The sequence below is a fragment of the Saccharomyces mikatae genome (assembly GCF_947241705.1).
Source record: "Saccharomyces mikatae IFO 1815 strain IFO1815 genome assembly, chromosome: 14".
NCBI classification, from domain to species: domain Eukaryota; kingdom Fungi; phylum Ascomycota; class Saccharomycetes; order Saccharomycetales; family Saccharomycetaceae; genus Saccharomyces; species Saccharomyces mikatae.
Genome location: NC_079269.1, coordinates 619563 through 641391, shown reverse-complemented (window position 1 = coordinate 641391; position 21829 = coordinate 619563). Strand labels below are relative to the sequence as shown.

The following is a 21829-nucleotide window of genomic DNA, read 5'->3' as shown; positions in this document are numbered from 1 at the left end:
AAAAATATCCTGATAGTGTTACACCCTCTATTTTTCATTCCTTGTGTTAATAAGTACAATTCAGATATCATCGAAATTTTTAGAAAAGGAGGCCGAGTAAGGATGATTTTGCTGCTCCGCAAGAAATGGCGTAGCAAATACTGCCAGAATTTCGTGAACGCTACCTTATTTAAACTTGGGGCCGAGGCAAACTAGATATCTATAAATGTACACAAGGTACATGCTTCGAAATGTTACTATTAGGTAAATCGCGTAAGCTAATAAAATAATCAGTTCAAGAGAATGCGCTGTAAAAAAATTCCGATTCAACTATATACATACATATATGTTTGCTCGCTATAATTTGCTTCTGTCTATATTGCATTATACTGTATAAGAATTGTTGGGGCTAGCAACCACATACAGCATGAGTTGATGTCCTGTATCTCTCAGTTTTGGTTTTGTTTTAACAACAAGATTAAAAGTGTAAGATCAGTAATGCCCAATACCACAAGGTTCTAAAACGACCATAAGTTTATTCCTTTATGTAATCGTTTACTTCAACCTCTTCCAAGATTAAATTTTCTAATGGGTTACTTATATGTTCACCAGATTCGTCATATTCTATTCTCGCTACATTTAGGTGTTTGATTTTCGACACATCAATCTCATCTTTGATAATATTATTAGCGGGCGGAGGATTCTTCAACTTTTTATATTCCTTACCCTTCAGGACATACCACAAGTTAAGACACCTTCTTATAACTTCAGGATTGACTGTTTTTGCATTTTCTATGTTCCATTTACGGAAGTTAGAACGACATATCTTGAGGGCTCTGGATTTCAGATCCGCATGATTTGCTATATTCTGAAAATAAGGCTCCAATAGTGGAGAGTATTCCTTCGGAATTCTAGTCAAGTCTGTTAGCCCGTTTAGTAAACCCTCTAAGCTTGAGTAGGTATATAAATCTATCATCCAAGGAGGTTTTCTCTTCTTCCTTACCTAGTTAGTGTCTTTTGATTTCTCAAGATATCAATGAATTTTTTCCTTTTTCAAGCAATAAATTTGATTATTATTTCTTCAAATTAGTAACCGTTTTTCTTCAAGAAAAGTAGTGATCAATCAAATATTATTTTAGATACCACCGGTTGCTATTTTAAATATGAATAGCATGCATAACAAAAGAAGCCTCTTTTCATTTTTCTCACTCTGTTTGCTTTCTTCAGGTACTCTTTTTTTTATTTTTAGTTATTATTTATTCTAATATAGTATCTAAAAAAAAAACATGGTTATTATAGTATATTCGACTGGACATTTATAGTTTGAAAAGCGTGTAAAGAGATTGAAGATTAAATATTAAAATTCTACGATTACACCAGAATTTACAAGACTTTATCCACATACGAACAATGGAGAAAGAAAGCAGCCTTATATAATAACTTCTGCACGTCCGCAATATTGACTACATCACACAGGACGACCTGCCCACATTTATCTCTCAACGTAACGACAAGTCTTTATTTGAAAGTATCTATATAATAAAGCTATGTTATATCGCGATTCTTCAGTCTCACGTTTGTTTTCGCAGTGACATCGCGCACAGATACTTTTTTTCCTTCAAAAATTCCTTTATATTAAAAATTTTCAGGCTATCCTTTGATGTGTAAATGAGATGAGATCATTACAGAGGATTTCAACCGAGTGAGGAACTCACTGAACCAACAAACAACCCAAATATGAGTGGAATGATAGAAAATGGGTTACACCTGTCGGACAATGCTAAAGCTCTACACAGCCAGATGATGTCAAAAGGTATAGGCGCATTATTTACGCAACAAGAACTTCAAAAGCAGATGGGAATCGAATCATTAACGGACTTGATGTCCATTGTACAGGAATTGCTAGATAAGAATTTGATCAAATTAGTAAAACAAAACGATGAATTAAAATTCCAGGGTGTTTTGGAAGCGGAGGCACAAAAGAAAGCCACCATGTCAGCTGAAGAGGCATTAGTATATTCTTACATCGAAGCCAGTGGTAGAGAAGGGATATGGTCCAAGACTATCAAGGCAAGAACCAACCTCCACCAGCACGTAGTCCTGAAATGTTTAAAGAGTTTAGAATCTCAAAGATATGTGAAGAGTGTCAAGAGTGTGAAGTTTCCTACAAGAAAGATCTACATGCTATACAGTTTACAACCGTCTGTGGACATCACAGGAGGGCCATGGTTTACAGATGGAGAACTAGATATAGAATTCATCAATAGTTTATTGACTATTGTCTGGAGGTTCATATCAGAGAACACCTTTCCTAATGGCTTCAAGAATTTCGAAAACGGACCCAATAGGAACGTCTTTTATGCTCCAAATGTAAAGAACTATTCTACTACGCAGGAAATCTTGGATTTCATTACAGCAGCCCAAGTAGCCAATGTCGAGTTGACACCGTCAAATATCAGGTCTCTGTGTGAAGTCCTGATGTACGACGATAAACTGGAAAAGGTCACACACGACTGCTATAGAGTAACCTTGGAGAGTATTTTACAAATGAACCAAGGTGAGAGTCAAATGGAGGCAGGAAACCAAGCATCAGAGGATGAAGAAGAATTTTCCATATTTAACTATTTCAAGATGTTCCCCGCCTCCAAGCATGACAAAGAAGTGGTCTATTTCGATGAATGGACAATTTAAAATTCCTTAACATTCTTTAGGGCTACCGTAGTACGTAGTATAATTTATCTTTCGTGTTTTAAGTAGATAGAAACGCAATGCAGACAGGCTAACCTTCATTTCAACCATGGCGGTAAAAGTGGGTCCGTCGACCAATTAGACGATACAGCGGGCACGGCTGGATCGGCTCCATTTCAGCGTAGCAGCGGACAGAGAATCTCGATACCAGCCGACATGACATTAATAATAACAGTTCGTGCATACACCCCGCAATAATTTCAATTGATCATCAACAGTCTCCTCATTTATGAAGATAATAAGCAACTGCAGCGGATTTAATTCTCAACCAGCTGTGTACTCCGAAAATGACTGAAATCATTTTTAAACATGCGAAGTATATAAAGCAGTAGGACCATCCTACTGATTTAGTTACAGCCTGAAGTAGCTTTAAATAACTATATACCTCTCTATAGTTCAATTGAATCATTCATCTACGATATAGAAAAATACGGCATGTCTGACAGAGATCAACGCAGCGGAAACACTGCTTTCGAAAACCCTAAGGCGCTTGATTCTTCCGAGGGTGAATTCATTTGTGAAAACAAGGACCACAGTCGCCATTCGCAAGAGTCCCTTTGTAAAATATATACCGCGGGCAAAAACAACGAATACATCTATATTGGTCGCCAGAAATTTTTAAGGGATGATTTGGTCGAGGCATTTGGTGGTACTTTGAATCCAGGTTTAGCTCCTGCGCCTGTCCATAAATTCGCCAATCCTGCTCCCCTAGGTCTTTCTGGTTTCGCCCTCACTACGTTTGTATTATCCATGTTCAATGCAAGAGCTCAAGGTATCACTATTCCTAATGTTGTTGTTGGATGTGCCATGTTTTACGGTGGCCTTGTTCAACTAATTGCTGGTATCTGGGAAATCGCTTTAGAGAACACTTTTGGTGGTACAGCACTCTGTTCCTTTGGTGGATTTTGGTTAAGTTTTGGTGCTATTTATATTCCTTGGTTTGGCATTTTGGATGCCTACAAAGACAAAGAATCTGATCTTGGAAATGCACTAGGATTTTACCTTTTGGGATGGGCACTTTTCACTTTTGGTCTTGCTGTCTGCACCATGAAGTCAACCGTAATGTTTTTTGCCTTATTCTTCCTCTTAGCTGTTACCTTTTTACTCCTGTCAATTGGGAATTTCACAGGCGAGACAGGAGTTACTAGAGCTGGAGGTGTTCTTGGTGTGATAGTTGCCTTCATCGCCTGGTATAACGCTTACGCAGGTATTGCGACAAGGCAAAACTCGTACGTTATGGTTCACCCCTTCGCGTTACCTAGCAACGATAAAGTTTTCTTTTAAATTTTTTGAAAAACACAATTCAAAATGTTTGTGATCCTCATTATATATTCTTATAATCCATTATTTATGAAAAGCTCGGCAAAGATAAAAATAAATCGACCCCTATTGTATTTCATTTATATTATTTTTTAAATCACTGTTCTCTGCATTTTGATCGGATGGATTTATGCTTAGAAAAGCACATTTACACCCGCTGTTGAGACGTCTAACGACTTAAGAAAACGCAACGGCGTTTCATAACGCATCAAAGGTACAAGAGGCTGCTTTCCTTTATAAGCTACAACACTCAAGTATTTACTGTTCACTGCTTTTATACAAGAGCAAGATCGAACAGATAACAAAAAAATCGACCCCAGTGAGGGTTGAACTCACGATCTTGCGATTAACAGTCGCACGCCTTAACCAACTTGGCCATGGAGTCACTTGGAATACTGGAAAATGTTGTATCTTAAGATGAGATACGTCAGTATGACAATACATCATTCTAAACGTTCATAAAACACATATGAAACAATCTTATAACGAAACGAACAGATTGAACAACATAAGGTAAAACTCTGCTTTTCCGAGCTGAACTAATCAAATGTATAAATACCTGAACAATTAGTTAGATCCGAGATTCCGCGCTTCCACTATTTAGTATAAACCATATCTTATATAATATATAGGATAAGTAACATCCCGTGAATTAAGTTGATAAGTCGTTTTGACAATAAGTTACTTCCCTAAGATAGTATATTAGGATTGTCAAGACATCCCGGTATTACTCGAGCCCGTAATACAACAGAAGATCTCAAATATTGAGATAATAGTGGAGTTTGATGTAATTGTTGGGATTCCATTTTTTATAAGGCAATAATATTAAGTATGTAGATATACTAGAAGTTCTCCTCAGGGATTTAGGAATCCATAAAAGGGAATCTGCAATTCTACACAATTCTATAAACATTATTATCATCGTTTTATATGTTCTTATTCATTGATCCTATTACATTATCAATCCTTGCGTTTCAGCTTCCACTAGTTTAGATGACTATATCTCATCATTTGCGTCATCTTCTGTTGATAATTAGTAGTTTAGTAAGTTGTAATAATTAAGAATAGTCGTTCCTTCTTAATCTATATAAGAGAGGTATATAAAACACACGCTGATTGGTTGTATTAAACCAAAAGGTTCAGACATAAATCAGAGTGTTGATGATAAGAATTTAGTGTTAACTCATCTTCTTATATACTAAGTTCTGGACAATTAATAGATCTTTATCTTATTAGTGCAGGAAATTCTATAATTAGAATTTCCCTACTCCATTTAAATTGGTATCACCATAAGAATGTTAGTATTAATTTACTCAACATCATTAGTATCATGTTAAAGAATGTTCGTCATCAACTACAACAATTTATATGAATAAATGTATAGTGGTAATCACTTATTCCAACATCTTCTAACACCGTATATGATAATATACTAGTAATATGACTACTAGTTAGTAGATGATAGTTGATTTATATTACAACATACCACCCATAATGTAATAAGTCTAATGAATCCATTTGTTTGTTAATCTTTTAAATGTTTTTATCGGAAGGGGTTTTGTCATCACATCAGCAATGTTCTTCTTGGTTTCGATGTAGTATATGTATAAATTATTACTTGATACTTCATCTCTAAGTCTCATTGCCTTTGTGCCAAAAAATCTGTTCCTAAATTTCTCTTCATTAGTAGACTTAATTATACTGATCGTTGATCTACTATCGGTAAGTAAGCCTTTAATGATTGGTTTTTTGTTAAGTTCTTGCACAAGGTGACTGAGGTTATTCAATAGTGGAATGGCTTCACTTACTGCGTGTATTTCTGCTTCTGTAGTTGAAGTGCATGTTAACGAAGCCTTTGTCGACTTTCCTCCAATCACTTTTCCGTTAAGTAGGAAAATGTTACCAACTTGTGATTTGTAATATGGTTGGTTACCATATGAGGCATCGCTTATTGCGACTAATTTATTATCTGGCTTGGTAGGTTTGTTTCTGTGCCATATCAATTGTTTATCTCTAGTGTCCCACATGAATTGTATCAACTCATATGTCATGTCTAAAACTTGCCTAGAGGGGAATAATATATGTTGTGCAAGTGTGTTGATGTAGTATAGTAAGTCAAACCTAAATTTATATCCAACATATGAAGCTAGACCAATCAACTTTTGCATTTCATGTACTTTCTCTTTGTATTCATCTTCGTCTATTTCTAGTTCATCCTGATCTATATAAAGACCTGGTTGACCTGGAGCACTAAGTTTCTTTCCTTTTGGATTCAAATGAACGTTTAGTTTGGGTAATTTTTCTGTCAAAGATTTTTCCATACCTAATTTCATGTACTTACTTCTTTGATATTTGATTTCTAATCCAAGTATGTCGTATTGAATTTCGTTATCACTTTCACCTAGATTTATAATCTTTGTATCGTATTGTTTCTTCAGTGTTGCTATGATTTTCTTATTCGCATTTAAGTCTTTGCTAAATAGAATCATATCGTCAACAAATAAACATATTGTGACTTCACTATTTCTAAAAACACATGACCATCCACGAACTTCTTGCATTTCACAACAATTTATTAAATATGATTTAATGGTTTCATACCAGTTTGCACCACTTTGTTTCAAACCATAGAGTGATTTTCTCAAACGTAGTAACTTATTATTCAAACCTAAATGTGGTGGAGGTCTTATGTATAATTCTTCTTTGATATCAGCATATAAGTAAGCAGAGGATATGTCTAGCTGTGTGATATAATAGTCATTGTCTAATGCGATTGACAGTGACGTCATCAGTGCATAGTGATGTACGGTATTGGATTGCATACCAGATTCATATGTATCGGGGTGTTGAATGTCGCCTCTTGCAACAAATCTAGCTTTGTGTGTACCATCACGTTTTTTGTTAAATATAAACATTGAGTTTATTATTTTCTTAGGATCTATATCATTTCTATCATAATATTTGTCTGTATCCCAAGTGTTCATTTTCAACAGTTGGTTAACTTCTTTATGATAAGCTTCAATATATCTGTCCTTTTCTTTGTTGTTTTTATTATATGTGATTGCTTCATCATATCTTAAGGTCGTTCGAACTGGTTTGATTGATTTTACTCCTTTTATTGCTGCAATTAGATTTATACGTTTCTTTGATCTTGGTGGTTCCAGACTTCTCATATTCTTATTATTCCATGTGTCTCGGGATACCTCAATTTCAGTTTCATTATCTTCTAATGACCTTTTCTTACTTTTGGTAGTAGTCAGATCATTAGGATCATCCATACCACCCAAACTGGAATTAGTCTGACGAGAGTGTATGTGTGGAATATCTTTTGAAACATCAGAAGTGTCCGTATGAGATTCATGGGTTAGGTCAGGAAGTGGGAGGTCGTCAAGAATAGAATCAGCCGTAATAGTTTTGGAGGATTTGTCAGGGATTATATTAGGAGTCGCATGGTCAGGAGATTTATATTCTGACGGATCCGTATCAATGGAGGGTGTATTATCACATACAGCCTTTGTTTCAATAGAGATGGTGGAAGTAGTAGAGTTACTGCCAGGCGGAGGGTCATCTATTGAGGGCGTACCTTTTGTAGTCCTGTATTTGATATTTGTATCACTATTTTGTTGAAGATATGGTTTCTCCGTACCACCCAAACGGGTAGTTTGGATGTTTTCAAGTCCAGAATTAACTCTATCCTGTGAAGTCAAATCAATCATATCATTGGGACTACCAGGTAGATTTTGGTTTCGTGCAGTGAACGTAGACGAGTGTCTAGGTGAAGTGATATCTGATTCAATGGTACCACCCATTTCGGTACTCTCTTTATTGATGATATGGGGTGTCCGAGATCGTGTAGGGAATGGAAGAATATTGTATTCAGATATGTCAGCATCAACTTCCTTTGGTGCGCGTACCTTTTGGACTGGTTTGTGGTCTAATTGTAAATGGTTCGTTGACTGGGACGAGAAATCGTTCATTAGAGGATCAGAGTTTATTTCAATCTCCGATTGATAGTCATGATCAGATTCTTCATTTTGATCATATGACTGCTCTGTTTCACTTTGCTCGATAAAGGATTGGCTATGGGCTGTTAAACGATTGAGATCATCATCAAAGGTGAGTGTATCGTAGTTGAATTGGTCCAATTTAGATTGCTTGTCTTGTAATATAACGTAATTGGTAGTATCTACTGTCTTTTTTAAGGACGGAAGATAGATAATATAGCCATAAGAGTTCCGAGATGGATGTAAGGCGTAACCTGGAATGCCACGAGGATGTATTTTCGAGTCGGGATTATGGTTGTTAACTATAACTGGTTGACCGAAAGGTAGTATAGTAGTAATGTCCAGTCCAGCTAAACCTGCATGTTGTCGTGCAGATTTATCGTTTTTTGGTGAGACTAATGAATTTCTTATTATAGTAGAAAATTCGACTGCTGAGAACCATAGATGATTTGGTAGACCACTACAATGAAGTAGTGTACGACAATCATTTAATAAAGTACGATTTAATCTTTCAGCGACACCGTGTGCTCTAGAATCTGCCGTGGTTGTATAGCAAGCAGTAATGCCTCTGTTCGTAAAGAACTTATGAAGAGTTTTGTTCGTGTACTCGGAACCACGATCCATCTGGATAACTAGAACTCGAGCATTGAATTGGTTCTTAATAAATGCTAATAACGATGTAAAAACATTGAGGATAGATTCTTCACGACGGTCATGTAATGGGTAGACCCATTGGAATCTTGTTTTCTCATCTGTAAACGATATAAAGTAAGAAGGAGCACTTTTCGGTAAGTGATGAACAGGACCAAATATATCGGTATGTAAGTACTGAAAAGGCTCATATGATTCTTGGTACTTTAGTCGTGATCCTTTGACATGTCTATGTTTCGTGCTTTTGCCGATTAGACAGTCGGGACATTGATATGTACTAGCGTTAGACCATTCAATATCCGATTCTTTTAAATACGTAACTGCATTTTTCTTAAGAGACTTCTGAATACTTTGGACGTTAGCATGTCCAAGCATTCGATGTATTAACGGATATGGATATTTATTTACGCTTTTGCTGTTATTGACGTTGTTTATTGTTAGCTTTGAAATTTGTGAAGGGATTAGGTATTTTTTAGATAACCAGTAAAAGTCTCCATGTTTGACTATGGGGGCTAGTACTGTACCATCCGATCTTTCTAAAGTGTTTCTGGTAAAGCAGGCAGTAATATCTTGGTTAGCCAGCTCACTCAAACTTAATAGATCATAGGCTATGTTTGGTGTGTGCAGTGCTTTTATTGATGTTTTGGTTCCGTTCTTAAAGTTGAAGTGAAGATTACCAATGGCATTTATAGGAATGTCTTGTTTTTGAGCATCGACTATGTTTATTTCAGAATTGGGTGTTGCATGGTGTAGATAATGGGCTGATCTGACAAGCGTTTGTGAAGCTCCTGAGTCAATAAGAAGGTGATCAGGTAGTTCATCATTCGAGTCTATTGTGTGAGTTGTCTTAGATTTTTTCTCTTGCTGGCCTAAGACTAAGTTCGTTGTCATCGCTTAAGTGTTGTGATGAAACGGTTGATTCATTAATGTAATCATTGTTCATCCTTGAGAATTTACTCGATGTAGCAATATTGTGAGCTTTTGCTGCTCTTGGTTTTGAATTATTTGTTGTATGATAATTGCGAGTTGTAACCTTCGTGTTAGTCGTGTTTGGAGATGTGCGAGAAACATTTCTGTATTCGCTGTGTTGTTTGGATTGGGCCGGTTTATTTAGATTCATGATTTTATTATCGTCATATATTAATTGAATTTCAGCGAATAATTGGGAAAGTTTCATGTTCGTTTTGGTACGATATTGATTACGTAGGTATTTGTAGTCACCGGATAGACCTTTAAGTATTAGTTGACAGCCCAATCTGTCGCTAACATTGATATTGTTTTCTTTTAGCCTTTGAATAATCGTGCTGACTGTAATCTCAAATGCATCAGCAGATGTACTTCCGTTGTACTCAAGGTTGGCGAGAGCTATCCAGTCTTTTAATTCTTGATTGCTAGTCTGCATTTTGACCACACTTTTACAAAGGACTGTAAGGATATCAGCATAATTAATTTCTAAAATTTGTCTTACCCATGTTGGTAATAAATGAAATGGGGCAAATGTTTGGAAGGTATTGTAAATATACGCATGTTCTTCATAAGTCATTTGTCTTTTTATTTCACCCTGGTCATTTGGAATGATGTCACCGAGATTAGAATTTTTCAAAAATCTGATGTAAAATTTGACCCATGTAGAAAAGTTTTCTTCTGATGTTAAAGTGTGTGGTGGTAAGACGTGATTTCTCACCTTTGTTTCAGCTTGAGACGTTTCAGGATGTTGATTTTGATGGAACTTCCTTAGAAGTAACCGAAGCATAGGCGCTACCATGAGATAATAGTGGAGTTTGATGTAATTTTTGGGATTCCATTTTTTATAAGGCAATAATATTAAGTATGTAGATATACTAGAAGTTCTCCTCAGGGATTTAGGAATCCATAAAAGGGAATCTGCAATTCTACACAATTCTATAAACATTATTATCATCGTTTTATATGTTCTTATTCATTGATCCTATTACATTATCAATCCTTGCGTTTCAGCTTCCACTAGTTTAGATGACTATATCTCATCATTTGCGTCATCTTCTGTTGATAATTAGTAGTTTAGTAAGTTGTAATAATTAAGAATAGTCGTTCCTTCTTAATCTATATAAGAGAGGTATATAAAACACACGCTGATTGGTTGTATTAAACCAAAAGGTTCAGACATAAATCAGAGTGTTGATGATAAGAATTTAGTGTTAACTCATCTTCTTATATACTAAGTTCTGGACAATTAATAGATCTTTATCTTATTAGTGCAGGAAATTCTATAATTAGAATTTCCCTACTCCATTTAAATTGGTATCACCATAAGAATGTTAGTATTAATTTACTCAACATCATTAGTATCATGTTAAAGAATGTTCGTCATCAACTACAACAATTTATATGAATAAATGTATAGTGGTAATCACTTATTCCAACATCTTCTAACACCGTATATGATAATATACTAGTAATATGACTACTAGTTAGTAGATGATAGTTGATTTATATTACAACAATCTCAAAATTCACCCAATTCTCAGAACAAAAACAATAATTCTGCATGATCGGTTACTTACTTCTTATTACTATGACTACATATCCTCCTCATTTATATGCTGTAAGATAAAGAGGGCGTGTGGTCTAGAGGTATGATTCTCGCTTAGGGTGCGGGAGGTCCCGGGTTCGAGTCCCGGCTCGCCCCCATTTGTTTACTTTTTGGTAATATTCTGCTACAATTGCAAAGAGTTTCATCTGCATAAGAAAATGAAAAATCATCTTATCAGTATTAATTCAGTGATTCCCCTTGTCAGATTGATTTTCCGATTCACTTATTCAGGTACCGATTTAAGGGGCTACTACGCTTGTTACTTTCTCTTCGGAAAAAAAGGTCATGAAAAACAAATCAACATTGGCAAGAACGCAGTTTAGGGATTGCTGCATGCTCCAACAAGGCCTTCAATGAAAGGAGTTTACCCGAAACAAGTAAAGAAACCTCCGAAGTTCGCATTTCACTGGCGGCTCTGTTAATCTTTGTAAAATGACCGCTTTTACGTTTGCATTTCCTTTGTTTTCGTATTTACCTTGCTTTTTGTGCTAAAAGGCGTCACGTTTTTTCCCGCTGCAGCCGCCCGGAATTGGAAAAGTATGACCCCCGCTAGACCAAAAATACTTCTGTGTTATTGGAGGACCGTAATCCCTGTGGACCTTTCCCGATACTATCGACTTATCCGACTTTATGTTGTTTGAGAATGTCAATTGGTATCCATTCATTATATAAACACTCAAGATTTGCAACAACGTCTTTTTACGCTTCCCCTAAAATGAATGATACATTTAAGGGAAAACAATCATTGTCTACAGAATTCAGATCAGGATCGTTTTTGCTCGTTTATTTGCCTTCAAATAGTTAGAATTAGAACCGCTAGAAAAAGGAAGCATATCAAAAAACAATAAAGTATTATACACGAAATGTCAGCGATATTATCAACTACTAGCAAAAGTTTCTTAACAAGAAACTCTGCCAGATCATGCCAAAATACGCAAAAGGCTCTTTTCGCGCTGTTAAACGCTCGCCATTACAGTAGCGCCTCTGAACAAACGTTAAAGGAGAGATTTGCTGAAATTATTCCAGCAAAAGCAGAAGAAATTAAAAAATTTAAGAAAGAACATGGTAAAACTGTCATTGGTGAAGTTCTACTGGAGCAAGCTTATGGTGGTATGAGAGGTATCAAAGGCCTTGTTTGGGAAGGTTCAGTTTTAGATCCTGAGGAAGGTATCAGATTTAGGGGTCGTACCATTCCTGAAATTCAAAGGGAACTACCAAAGGCTGAGGGAAGTACTGAACCTTTACCAGAAGCTCTATTTTGGTTACTTTTGACGGGTGAAATACCCACCGATGCTCAAGTCAAAGCTCTTTCTGCAGATCTAGCTGCCAGGTCAGAAATTCCAGAGCACGTCATCCGACTTTTAGATAACCTGCCAAAGAACCTACATCCAATGGCACAATTTTCTATTGCAGTAACTGCTTTGGAAAGTGAATCTAAGTTCGCCAAAGCATATGCTCAAGGTGTTTCTAAGAAGGAGTACTGGAGCTACACCTTTGAAGATTCGTTGGACTTACTGGGTAAGCTACCTGTCATTGCCTCCAAAATTTACCGCAATGTATTCAAAGATGGAAAAATTACATCTACCGATCCTAATGCCGACTACGGTAAAAACCTAGCTCAGCTTTTGGGTTATGAAAACAAAGATTTTATTGACTTGATGAGACTATATCTAACAATTCATTCCGATCATGAAGGTGGTAATGTCTCTGCTCACACCACACATTTAGTGGGTTCTGCCTTGTCTTCGCCTTACCTATCTTTAGCCGCTGGTTTGAACGGTTTAGCTGGCCCATTGCATGGACGTGCCAATCAAGAAGTTTTAGAATGGCTATTTAAATTGAGAGAAGAAGTGAAAGGGGATTATTCGAAAGAAACAATTGAAAAGTACTTGTGGGACACTTTGAATGCAGGAAGAGTTGTTCCAGGTTATGGCCATGCTGTCTTAAGGAAAACCGATCCTCGTTATATGGCTCAACGTGAATTTGCATTGAAACATTTCCCAGACTATGAATTATTTAGGCTAGTCTCCACTATTTATGATGTTGCCCCAGGCGTTCTAACCAAGCACGGCAAGACCAAGAATCCATGGCCAAATGTTGATTCGCATTCCGGTGTTTTATTGCAGTACTATGGCCTAACAGAGGCTTCGTTCTATACTGTACTGTTTGGCGTTGCCAGGGCCATTGGTGTGTTACCTCAGTTAATCATCGATAGAGCTGTTGGTGCTCCAATTGAAAGGCCAAAGTCATTCTCCACCGAAAAATACAAGGAGTTGATAAAGAAGATCGAAAGTAAAAATTAAGAAAAATTCAATTTTTTGTTCTGGGTATGTAACTTTTTAACCATTGTATTTCATATAGGTGGGTACGTTATAATTTGAATATATTACATAAGAAAATGGCTATGACTTCATGATTTTTTAGTTCGTTTGATATTGCCCAGCTCAAGTTATACCCTACTGTGCGTGACTAATACTTAGTGAACAGGTTGTAAAATATGTTACATTTCTCATAGAATGGTTAATAATTGACGTCAGTATGTACTATCAAATTACAGGTAGAGTTCACGCACTAATCTAAACATAATATACTATCGTGACTCCAAAAACCGCGCCAAGGTGTAAGAGTTAATTTATGATATACCAAAGTAAGAAATCGAAATGAGAGTGTTGGGGGAGCGAAAAGTTTAGCCTAGAGTATAAGTAGAAGATACGGTGAAACACTAATGAATAATGCATTGAGAATTGATAGAAAACAATTTTCTCAAGGCTTTCCTTTCCTTTTCTTCTTTGTTTTTAACCTCAAGATAAATGCCACCTAATTACAGTTTTTCCTTTGCCTTTCTTTCCACTATTACTACTATTGCTTTTGCGTAAGCAAATGTAGGGAATCCTCCCCTATTATCCATGTATGTCTGCGCGAGTAATCCTTGAAATAGCCCTGGGCCGTTTTTTTTTTTATTACAGAAGAGCGGCTGTTCTTGCTCGTTATTGTTTGGTTTTCATGTTCGAAAAATCTAAAATAAAAACTACAAAATTAAAAAATGTTTCTTTAAAATATATTTAATGTTCGGAATTCAAAACCAACTAAAAATTAATAATTAAAAATTAATAATTTTATAAATTTGTTTATTATATTAAAATAATATCAAAAATAAACAGAAAAAATTCACGTGGTATACATATATGTAACTCAACTGCCTCCAAAGTTCAATTATATGTGGTTTTTCAAGTGATCATAGAGAAATAAAGTAGGAAGAAAAACATCGGATTTTTTAAAATTTAAATTTTACATGTACATTATATTTTTTATATAATGATTTCATTCCTCACCATCTTCGTCAAGATCAGGAAGTGGATACTTGAGAATGCAAGCTATACCTGTCAGTTGGTCAAGTTCTTCTCCGAGAGAATGCAAAGTGCTTAACACCAATGTTTTTCCCCCATTACTCTCAACAGAATCCATTAGTTGCAAATACTTCTCCCTCTGTGCAATATTATCTGAATGCAAAATTTTATCCGTTAACAATAGATAATTAATCGCCCCATAATCTGCAGCTTTAACAACTTCGTTTTCACCATACCAAGCTTTATCATCATCCTTATTTAAGTGTAACAAAAATTCATCCATCACAATGATCTCTTTAGAGTATTTTGTATCTTGGAGCTTTGAAGTGTATAATGGATTCTTTAAAACTTCATTAATGCCCTGTAAATAGCCCGTGGAGCAATGGGCAATAAAGAACATTTCTTTATTGTCGAGTATTTTCTTATTGTGTTCCTCTTCAGCATACTGTAGAATTTTGTCCATCAAGATCTTAGCATAAAATCCAGGAGAACAAAGAATGATAGTTTTTAACTTTTCAAAATTTAGGTCTTTTTTCATCGCGTTGTAAATAGATTTATAGAATTTTTCGGTTTTCTCATCGAATTTCATTACATCAGTGGTTCTCTTCTTTTTTGGCATACTATACTCAATTTTTTGTTTTAATATAGTAGAGGAGGCCGTCACTAAACAAACGTGGGCGATCCCCTCCTGTAGAACCACTGCTGCAGTATCTGATTTATATTCAATATTACAGGCTTCATTTAAAAGCTTTTGCATGAATTTATTAAAGTTCTGTTTTATAATAGTGAAGGGATATGCATAGTCTAGGGTGAAGCTCAAATATTTACCAACAGGTATATCGACATTACTACTCCCACTTTCATCGGTAACAGTAATACCTTTGTATTTTAGATACTCATCTTTCATATCAAAATCCTCAGATATTACTTTGATCTTCAATTTAACTAAATCTGTACTTTTCTTCTTACCAGCTTCATCAAGCTTAGATGTAAACTTTTTCTTGAATATCAACTCGTCATCTTTATCCACAATTTGGTAAATCGTAAACAAATCTTCCTTGTCCTCCGGTAACAGAGTAATTACTGCTCCTCCCTTGTTGAAAGAATCCTTTTTCAGATTGATAACTTTCATAGCTTTTTGTGAGAGAAATGCAATAATTTACCTAAATGACGCAATAACACTGTAGAGGCAATGAATTTTCAATTTTCTTGCAATTGTTATGCTATTCTCATTAATGGTATTAAAAAACTTCAGGTCCTGAGGAGCATGTTTAAAAGTATTAACTCCATCACACTGTACGGAGTGGGGTTTTTTGCAAGAAAGAAAATTTTTTTCACCTTTGCTTGAAAGAAATCGGAAGCGATGAGATGAGAAGAGTCTTAATAGCTTAATATTTTTGAGAACCGTCTTTAATAAATAGAGACTGAGAAAAGCACGAAGAGTTAATAACATAAATCATAATGTCTTCAGCTCAAGATAGTAAAACTCATACTCTTAATTCTAATCCAGAAATCCTCTTGAGGAAAAGAAGAAATGCCGATAGAACAAGGATCGAGAAACAAGAATTAGCAAAGAAAAAGAGAGAAGAACAAATAAAGAGAAAGAGAAGTAACAAGAACAAATTTGTCAGAGCTGAAAGTATAGTTGCAAAGACGTTGGCTACTTCTAGAGAAAAGGAGAGAATCAAAAGAGTTTCCATATTAGAAGACAAGAAAGCCAAGAATGAGACGCAGCATATTGCATCTGAGAGGGATTTTATTTTAAGAATAACAGAAAAAGCCATCAATACAGAAGAAAAATCTGTCGACTTGGCGGAAAGCGATGATGAAGAGGACGATGGTTTGATCAGAGAGAAGACTAACTACGACGGTAAACCTGCTTTACTTTTTGTTGTTAGAGTGAGAGGTCCGCTTGCTGTAAATATTCCTAACAAAGCATTCAAAATTTTATCTTTGCTTAGATTGATTGAAACTGATACCGGTGTTTTCGTCAAATTGACCAAGAATGTATATCCGTTGCTGAAGGTTATTGCACCATACGTAGTAATCGGGAAACCTTCTCTATCTTCTATTCGTTCTTTGATCCAGAAGAGAGGTAAAATAATGCATCAAGGTGATAATGACGCTGAACCTCACGAAATAGTTCTCAACGACAATAACATTGTTGAGGAAAAATTAGGAGAGAATGGAATTATTTGTGTCGAAGATATCATTCATGAAATTGCCACTATGGGTGACTCTTTCTCTGTTTGTAACTTTTTCTTGCAACCATTCAAGTTAAATAGAGAAGTATCTGGGTTTGGGTCTTTGAACAAATTGAGAAAAATAAAACAACGGGAGGCTGAATCAAGAACCCGTCAATTTTCAAATGCGGCTACTGCACCAGTTATTGAAGTTGACATTGACTCTTTATTAGCTAAGTTAAATTGATCGATAAAGTATTTTTAGCACTGTATAGTACATAGATTATTAGTCATCTAATATCATTAAAGGAGCAATTAAATTCTTGTCCTATTTACGCGGTCTCATAGGTAGAAGGATATATGTATTGTGTTTGATTTACTACTGTTTTGTTTATCTATTTGTACAGTAATGATAATATAATGCAAGCGCAAACACCTTTTTTCTCGCTTACTGAACGCTGTTTTGCATATAAAAATACTGATTGTGTAGTGCGCCCTCGAGAGAATTCGAGATTAATGAAGTTTCGGTTATGTAGTCTTGAACACTTTCATGTACTTACATCTATCGATGGACCAATATTCGGTGTGAAAAGTTTGCTATGAATACTTTCTTTCTTTCCTTGCTAAGTGGCGCCGCCGCTGGTACTTCTACGGACTTGGTATTTTTCCCCATAGACACAATCAAGACCAGAATTCAAGCTAAGGGTGGATTCTTTGCTAATGGGGGGTACAAAGGCATATATCGCGGCTTGGGAAGCGCTGTTGTAGCATCTGCACCAGGTGCTTCCCTTTTCTTTATCAGTTATGACTATATGAAAGTGAAATCAAGACCATATATCAGTAAACTATGCCCACCGGGATCCGAGCAATTGATTGACACAACAACACACATGCTCTCTTCTTCTATTGGTGAAATTTGTGCATGTCTTGTCCGTGTTCCTGCAGAAGTCGTTAAACAAAGGACGCAAGTTCATTCTACAAACTCCTCCTGGCAAACTCTACAGTCAATTTTACGAAATGATAATAAGGAGGGTTTAAGGAAGAATCTTTATAGGGGATGGTCTACCACCATCATGAGAGAAATACCGTTCACCTGTATACAATTTCCCCTATACGAGTATCTAAAAAAGACTTGGGCAAGAGCCAATGACCAAACCAAAGTAGAGCCTTGGAAGGGGGCTATATGCGGTTCTATTGCGGGTGGTATTGCGGCAGCTACAACAACACCTTTGGATTTCTTAAAGACTAGATTGATGCTTGGCAAAAAAACTTCTTCACTTGGGAGCGTAATCATCAAAATTTATAGAGAAGAAGGTCCTACAGTATTTTTCAGTGGAGTGGGGCCTCGGACTATGTGGATCAGTGCAGGTGGTGCTATCTTTCTAGGGATGTATGAAACTGTTCATTCTTTGCTATCAAAAGGTTTTTCTACGGGAGGAGAAATGAAAGCGTAACGAAAAGATAAAGTACTCTCCAAAAACTACAATGATTAGAATTTATTGGAGTAGAATTGTTTACGTGCATCACATGAGCCTCCTGAAGCCCCTTTCTGTATTTTACTCTTTATTTTAAAATGACGATATATAACGAGAAAGCCTGGATAAGGACAAAATATACTTACAGCACATCCGAATAGTACGAAAGTGTATAAAGTTAAAAAATAATACTAGAGACGTTTAGCATAAGATATATCTAGATCACAACCACCATAGTTATAGTTATTTAACCTTTCGATACAGACATCTGCGTCTTCGACGTTATCGTATTCAACTACAGCTATTCCAGTCGGCATTCCTTTGGAATCGTACCTTAGTTCAGCATTATTGATTTTTCCAATAGTCTCGAAAAGGTCATAAAGATCACTATTTGCGGTCGAGAATGGCAAATTACTACAATATATCAAGCTATTTCTTTCACCTCCACCAACAACGTCTTCGGTAAATTTACGAGCTTCTTCATTTACGGCAGAACCTTCTATTGGAATATCGAAATCGTCTCCATCACCGTCGTCATGTAAGCTTTCCTTAGATTTGACGTTTAAAATGCTACCTTCTATATCATAACCGTTATATTTTTCAACCGCTCTATGTAGATCCTTTGCATCATAAAAGCACACTGTACCGCAACCAGTAGATACTCCATCGCCATTCAATTTCACATCAGCGTGTGCAACATTCCCACATTCCTTGAACATATCTTTTAAAGCCTGCCAATTGATCGAAGAAGGTAAATTTTTGACAATGATTTCATAAGTTTTTCGGTTATGTCTAGGTTCTCCCCTATCGAGTCCCTTTCTTTCTCTGATATTGCTTGAAGGTGGTGGGTTATCTTGTCTGACAAATATTTTGCGATCCATGAAGAATGCCCCATCGTACTGGCGAATGGCTTTCTCAACATCATCTGAATTAGTGAACTCAACTGTACCCATACCTCTGTGGTGTCCTCTTGATGTAATGATATCCGCGCGGACTACTTTTCCTATTTGTGAAAAAAACTCAGTTAAATCTTCAGGGGTGCTATCGTAAGTCAAATTACCTACGAAGATACTATTGGAATAGTTTCTATTAACTTTTTCTTCATATGTACTATCCAACTCACGCGCTAACAAAGGACCGTAATCCCCTCTTGCTCCTTTGCTGTTGAAACCGCTTCTTCTACTGTCGTCGCGTGGATTATGTCTAGCTCTAAAGTTTCTGGGATAATCATCACGCCTGTTCTCATAACGACCACTTCCATCTCTTCCTCTGTACCTATTGTCGTAACGATCTCTGGATCTAGGATTATCTCTGTTATTGAACGATTCTCTTTCCCTATAAGTGGGCCTCTCCCTGCCTCTATACTCCGCCCTCTCCCTGCCTCCTCTATACGTATCTGTGAACCTTCGCCCACCATTATAATTACCTGATCCCCGCGACGAGTGGTTGTCTCTTTCATAACCACGATCACCACTCATCCGGCGACGAACGGGCGATCTCGATCTCGATCTACTTCGATTATTCTACAAACAATGAATAGTATTAGTAAATGTTTTTAAATTTCATAAAGAAAGAGAAACGAGTAAGTCATGGCAGGTCGGAATATGCAATACCCTGGATATTTTAGTATAGTAAGTACTAAAAAACAGGGACATTTTCAAACAGTCTCTTTTCATTACTTTTTATCACCTGCAGGCTCCCCGTAACATTGCACTCTTATTATCCATTGAACTCATCAAATCATGATAAGAAAACGGATCGAAGGTAGTATTTAAATGATAACTCACTGTTCACCAATGCTTTTTAATTCCCATGACTTCATAAATGTTTCGCTTCAAAACCTCTTCTTCACCTCACTTATCAATGAAACATACGTTTTCTGAACTTCTTTCTTGATCAGACATGTCTTGTTAACTTAGTTTTTTAAACTCCTTCCTGCCCCTTTAAACTGTTCTTCGAGCTCATGAGTAAACTTATTAACGAAATTTTTCAGCCAGTACTCTATTTTTTTATTTCCTTCGCTGAACAGAGGAGTCATTAAAAACGAGCTAGAAAGGACTTTAATTGAAGTACTCATGCGGCTAAAAGTAGAAAGAGGACCACTAGATCACTGGTAAAGTGTATTTACTATATCGAATAAGTGCCGAAGAAACGCGTTACACAAATGGTTTCTTGTGATAGTTAATCACTGCTTCCTATCATAGATCTAAATTTGATTATTATGACTGGGTGTTGCATTTACGGACACTCCGCGATTGAAATTCAAACGTTGTTTCCAAACCTCGGTCAAGGTAGTTCTCACAATTATCAAGTCTGCTAGTTGAAAGAATACTGGCAAGTTCGTGACAGTCAACTATTTCAGCTTGACTCAATCGTGAGAACATGTGGAATTATGCTATACTAGATGCCTGTAGCTTTTCACGTCAAAGGAGTGTATCTGGTGTGTTCGTTCAAGTGCGTAATGCCACTAAAAGAGCAGCCGGTTCCAGAACAAGCATGAAAGATTCTGCAGGGAGAAGACTAGGTCCAAAGAAGTATGAAGGCCAGGATGTTTCCCCAGGTGAAATTATTATGAGACAAAGAGGAACTAAGTTCTATCCCGGGGAAAACGTTGGTATAGGGAAGGATCATTCCATATTTGCTTTGGAGCCTGGAGTTGTTCGTTACTACCTTGATCCTTTTCATCCAAAAAGAAAGTTTATCGGCGTGGCTTTAAGTCGCGATTTGAACTTACCATCCCCTCACTTTGAGCCAACCATAAGAAGGTTTGGTCATTTTGAGCTTACTAACAAGAGAGCAGCGTCTAAAGAAGAGAATTCTATATCCAGAAAAGATTATCTTGCCAAACCTGATATTTTAAAACAGTTGAATATCAGGGAATCCAAAAGGAAAGAATTACAGAAGGAACTTAGTAAAGTTCTTCAAGAAGAACTTAAGTTGGATATAGCGGACATCGATTTGGCAACATTATATTTGACTCGTGTAAGGGCTTCATTGAAGAACGGTTTCTCCATTGAAGATGCAAGGTTCAATAGTAGATACTACTTAAAAACAGAAGAGCGTTTAAAGGCAAAGAGAGAAAACTGGACAAATGAGAAATTGACAGAAAGTCTATCAAAGATTGATAGCTGTAGTGATCTATTGAATTCATCTACATCTTTCAATAATAAGCTAAAATTGCATCAGTACATTTCTGAACAAGAGAAGCAAGCCTTGAAGGTAAAGCTACTGGGGGATTTAGAAAAAGTGCAACACGTACGAACCAAAAAAGACAAGAACGACATTAAGGCACTTTTCAAAGACGCTTGTAACTTCCTGACTTTATCAGAAGAGGTTCATTTGCGTAGGAAATACTTAAAGCCCGTCTTCCCCGAAACGGACAGTACCGTTGAAACTAAAATAGGAAAGAAAACAATTGTGTCTAGACGTTTTGACTACACCAAGAACAAAGTCCAAATCATCGCTAGAACCAAGCAAGCTTATTTGAACAAGCTTTGATTTTTCTTTTCCTATGCACGATATATACACTTATAAAAATGTTTAGAAATAC

At 36.3% G+C, this 21829-nt stretch overlaps 9 protein-coding genes and 2 non-coding genes across 11 annotated transcripts; 7 read left to right on the top strand and 4 right to left on the bottom strand.

Moving 5' to 3' along the window:
• Positions 1-514: 514 nt before the first annotated feature.
• On the bottom strand, positions 515-955 carry SWM2 (Swm2p; the record flags this gene model as incomplete). The annotated part of the gene is made up of 1 exon (XM_056225401.1): positions 515-955. The coding sequence occupies one exon, from the start codon at positions 953-955 to the stop codon at positions 515-517; it is 441 nt and encodes a 146-aa protein (XP_056079223.1).
• Positions 956-1716: 761 nt separating this feature from the next.
• On the top strand, positions 1717-2670 carry RPC34 (DNA-directed RNA polymerase III subunit C34; the record flags this gene model as incomplete). The annotated part of the gene is made up of 1 exon (XM_056225400.1): positions 1717-2670. One exon carries the CDS (start codon positions 1717-1719, stop codon positions 2668-2670), a length of 954 nt encoding a protein of 317 aa, XP_056079222.1.
• A 492-nt stretch (positions 2671-3162) lies between these two features.
• On the top strand, positions 3163-4011 carry ATO2 (putative ammonium permease ATO2; the record flags this gene model as incomplete). Its single annotated transcript, XM_056225399.1, has 1 exon — positions 3163-4011. The coding sequence occupies one exon, from the start codon at positions 3163-3165 to the stop codon at positions 4009-4011; it is 849 nt and encodes a 282-aa protein (XP_056079221.1).
• Positions 4012-4358: 347 nt separating this feature from the next.
• Positions 4359-4432, bottom strand: Smki_14.trna13N. The gene has a single exon. It is a non-coding gene; the product is annotated as a tRNA-Asn (tRNA).
• Positions 4433-11298: 6866 nt separating this feature from the next.
• Positions 11299-11370, top strand: Smki_14.trna12P. The gene has a single exon. It is a non-coding gene; the product is annotated as a tRNA-Pro (tRNA).
• Positions 11371-12137: 767 nt separating this feature from the next.
• Positions 12138-13577, top strand: CIT1 (citrate (Si)-synthase CIT1; the record flags this gene model as incomplete). Its single annotated transcript, XM_056225398.1, has 1 exon — positions 12138-13577. The coding sequence occupies one exon, from the start codon at positions 12138-12140 to the stop codon at positions 13575-13577; it is 1440 nt and encodes a 479-aa protein (XP_056079220.1).
• Positions 13578-14595: 1018 nt separating this feature from the next.
• On the bottom strand, positions 14596-15753 carry DOM34 (ribosome dissociation factor DOM34; the record flags this gene model as incomplete). The annotated part of the gene is made up of 1 exon (XM_056225396.1): positions 14596-15753. One exon carries the CDS (start codon positions 15751-15753, stop codon positions 14596-14598), a length of 1158 nt encoding a protein of 385 aa, XP_056079219.1.
• Positions 15754-16082: 329 nt separating this feature from the next.
• Positions 16083-17051, top strand: RLP7 (Rlp7p; the record flags this gene model as incomplete). The annotated part of the gene is made up of 1 exon (XM_056225395.1): positions 16083-17051. The coding sequence occupies one exon, from the start codon at positions 16083-16085 to the stop codon at positions 17049-17051; it is 969 nt and encodes a 322-aa protein (XP_056079218.1).
• Positions 17052-17403: 352 nt separating this feature from the next.
• Positions 17404-18258, top strand: PET8 (Pet8p; the record flags this gene model as incomplete). Its single annotated transcript, XM_056225394.1, has 1 exon — positions 17404-18258. The coding sequence occupies one exon, from the start codon at positions 17404-17406 to the stop codon at positions 18256-18258; it is 855 nt and encodes a 284-aa protein (XP_056079217.1).
• Positions 18259-18470: 212 nt separating this feature from the next.
• Positions 18471-20183, bottom strand: HRB1 (mRNA-binding protein; the record flags this gene model as incomplete). The annotated part of the gene is made up of 2 exons (XM_056225393.1): positions 18471-19802; positions 20154-20183. The coding sequence occupies 2 exons, from the start codon at positions 20181-20183 to the stop codon at positions 18471-18473; spliced, it is 1362 nt and encodes a 453-aa protein (XP_056079216.1).
• A 478-nt stretch (positions 20184-20661) lies between these two features.
• MRP7 (mitochondrial 54S ribosomal protein bL27m) lies at positions 20662-21777 on the top strand (the record flags this gene model as incomplete). The annotated part of the gene is made up of 1 exon (XM_056225392.1): positions 20662-21777. The coding sequence occupies one exon, from the start codon at positions 20662-20664 to the stop codon at positions 21775-21777; it is 1116 nt and encodes a 371-aa protein (XP_056079215.1).
• Positions 21778-21829: the final 52 nt, after the last annotated feature.